Here is a 3,161-nt window from a genome sequence, read left to right as displayed (position 1 = left end):
CTACCATAACAAATCATTCTGCATGTTACTGAGAAACAAAGCTTCTTCTCAGCAAATACCTCTAGGCTTGTTGTTTAAGAAGAAATCTATTAGTCCATCTCCATCTACAAGTGCTTGTGTATCATGTCTGCAAGTGATGGTGTGTGTGAGTCTAGTGCAAGTGAAAGTGTTTCAGAAAATGGTAATAATAATATCTTTTATTATAAATGATCTTGACATTCTTTTTGCTTTGCATAAAATATTCTTTACATTCTACAGTTGGTTTATTGCCATTTATTTATGAGTATTATAAATTTTATTGATAAAAATATTTTTCTGGGAACGAATTACGATTTATAACATTGCTACTATGGGAAATTATTGCTCTGCTTTACGAGTTTTCATTTTATGATCGGTTTCCAGGAACAAATTAACTGGTATGCTGAGGCATTACTGTATATATATATATATATATATAAGTGCTTGGTTTAGTGGTTAGGGTATTCAGCTCATGATCATAAGGTTGTGAGTTCAATTCCTGACGATGCATTGTGTCCTTGAGCAAGATGCTTTAATTTCGTGTTGCTCCAGTCCACTCAGCTGACAAAAATGAGGTAGTACTTGTGTTTCAGCCTTATCCACACTCTGTGTCATGCTGACTCTCTCTGAGATCTATGTTAAAGATACACATGTCTGTGGAGTGCTCAATCCCTTGTATGTTAATCTCACAAGCAGGCTGTTCTGTTGATTGGATCAACTGGAACCCTCGTCGTTGTAACTGACGGAGTGTCAGGTATATATATAATTCTGTAAATTTCAAAATAGTGCCACATTAGACGTTATATTTCATCACATTGAAGCTCTTGACAACTTATTTAATAAGAAGAATCATCAAAAGGTTAAGGAAAGGCATTGGCTTAATGACTCACAAATAGGGGAGAAAATTCTGGTCATGTTTAAGTATTATTCGGCTTCTTCAGTAAAACAGAAAGAATCTACTGTACCTGTTGAAGTAGTGATGAGAGAATCATTAAACACATGTATACAATATTTAAGGTTACCAGGCATGAAAACATATTTTAAGACACGTTTCCAGTAACATATTGCGGTTAATGAAATCAGTTGTCCTTTACTCTCCAAATTTTTACGTCGTGTCTTTTCAGGCACAAACAAGTATATAGTCACTCTATAAAAATCCATCTTAGAGGATTGCCAGGAGAAATAAATGATCTTGATCTGCAAACTAAGATGTATTCGTTGCCTAATTAAATTTTTTAGTCATTTCTCTTACAGAAGTTCTGTAAATGTAAATCCAATAATTCTAACTATATCTTATATCCTATTTTATTATTTTTCTTTTATTTTCTATCATCTTTAGTAAAACAGGTTTTTTTTTTATAAAAAAAAAACATAACAACAAAGTATTGATTTTTGTTTTTTAATTTTTGCATTATATTTTTTAAAACGTCTGAATAATTTTTAGTGTAAACAACCAAATTTATGTTTATTTTATTTTTGTTCTTTTGTATTTTTTTCTACTTTCAGTTAAAAAAAAAATATGCTTATGTGTTTTGTTTTCAGATGTTGAAGTTAATATGCATTGCTCAATTTCAGGTTGTTTTTTTTTTATTATGTGATGGTTGCAGAGTTTTGTAAACTTTTTTTTATTGAGTATAAGAAGATATTTTTTATTTATTTTTTTAAGGGAAGACATTTCATAACAGACTTTATTACAAATCAATAATTTTTACCCAGTTTTTTCCAGTTATTTCCCTTTTCTGACCCTATATAATTTTTTAATATCTAGACAATGCGCAGCCTTTATTAAAATAGTATCCCTCATTTGTGTAATCTATTTTCATTCATCTTCAACCTATATTTCATTTTCTCTTTTGTTAACATTCTTTTTCGTTATTAGTCATTATACCTGCTTTTGCTCCCAGTTTTTTTATGGGATCAAATCATCTTCTGTACTTAGGTTTAATTTTATTATTTTTTTTCTCCTTCTATCTCTCAGGTTTCTTAATTCCGCTCTCTATGTACTCTCTTTTTATATCATTAACAAAGTCTCTCACAAACCACACAGTATATGTAACTCAGTCTCTGATGTCTAACCTTAACTTGTGATTGATCTATTTCTATTTCAGATCAGTGTACGAGCAATAGTAACTGTTCATATGGTGCAACTTGTAAAAATAATGTCTGTGAGTGTGACATCGAATGTCATGAGAGCCCGTCTTCGGATGGCGAAGTCTGTGCTTCGGATGGCCGAGTTTACAATAGTGAGTGTGAGATGAGGAGAGAGGGCTGTGAAAAGAATATTGATCTCATTCTTCATGACTATTGTCCTAACCCTACACGAGGTAACTTCCAAACTATTCTCAAGAAAGAAAAAAAAAAAAAACGCCCACCCTTTGTAAAACCTTGCATCACTTGAACTTCATTCCAGTCTCGTGTTGGTCATTATGCTTCAACTTGCCTTTATTTGATTGCTGGCTTTTCTCCATATGCACAATCTAGGTTTCACTGAGTAGACATGAAATGAGCTGCAGATTTTTCTTTTTGAATATTTCCTATTGCTATGTTCATTTTCTTTTTTTTTTTTTTTTTTTTTTTTCACTCCATGTTGTTTTGCTGGTGTTCCTTCAATTCGTGAAGTTTGTTATATCTAACTGGGCTGATTTAAAATTTATAGTTTATGTCATAGAGGGTAAAAGACAGTTAAATATTTGTTGGGTTTAGATACCCGGGTGCTATACACTAGATTACAAAATACATTTTAAATACCTGAAAGCTTATTATAATTAACTCATTTAATACCAACCTGCCTTAGACTTTCATTAGTTCTATGATATAAAGCATACTATTTTAAAATGTTTAATACTTTTAAATTTGGGGAAACCTGTCGTAATTTTATTGAAAATTTTAAAGTTATAAGTTCCAGATTAATAATGAGAAGAGACCCTGATTTTACTAAAGCTGTCCAAGATATTATTATTTTATAAAACTAATTTAAATATTCATGGTGGTGCTCCAGCATGACCACAATCACATGACTGAAATGTGTAAATGGATATAAACGAATATAGATTGTAAGTTTTATTAGAAATGTAGTCACAAAAAAGGATTAATCAATGAAGTAATTAGTATTTCTTTAACAAAAATATCTCACTTGTGTACTC

The 3,161-nt window shown here is 30.9% G+C and overlaps 1 protein-coding gene across 1 annotated transcript in view; it reads left to right on the top strand.

Annotated features, from left to right (window-relative positions):
* LOC106876722 (insulin-like peptide receptor) overlaps positions 1-3,161 on the top strand; it is a 163,372-nt gene that overhangs the window by 64,316 nt on the left and 95,895 nt on the right. The window contains exon 2 of the mRNA XM_052966719.1: positions 2,127-2,342. Within this exon, the coding sequence (XP_052822679.1) occupies positions 2,127-2,342 (216 nt within the window). The remainder of the gene's footprint in view (positions 1-2,126; positions 2,343-3,161) is intronic.

The sequence above is a fragment of the Octopus bimaculoides genome, chromosome 3, assembly GCF_001194135.2.
Source record: "Octopus bimaculoides isolate UCB-OBI-ISO-001 chromosome 3, ASM119413v2, whole genome shotgun sequence".
Lineage (NCBI taxonomy): Eukaryota > Metazoa > Mollusca > Cephalopoda > Octopoda > Octopodidae > Octopus > Octopus bimaculoides.
The sequence above is the reverse complement of the archived record's forward strand: the minus strand, read 5'-3'. Positions and strand labels throughout refer to the sequence as shown.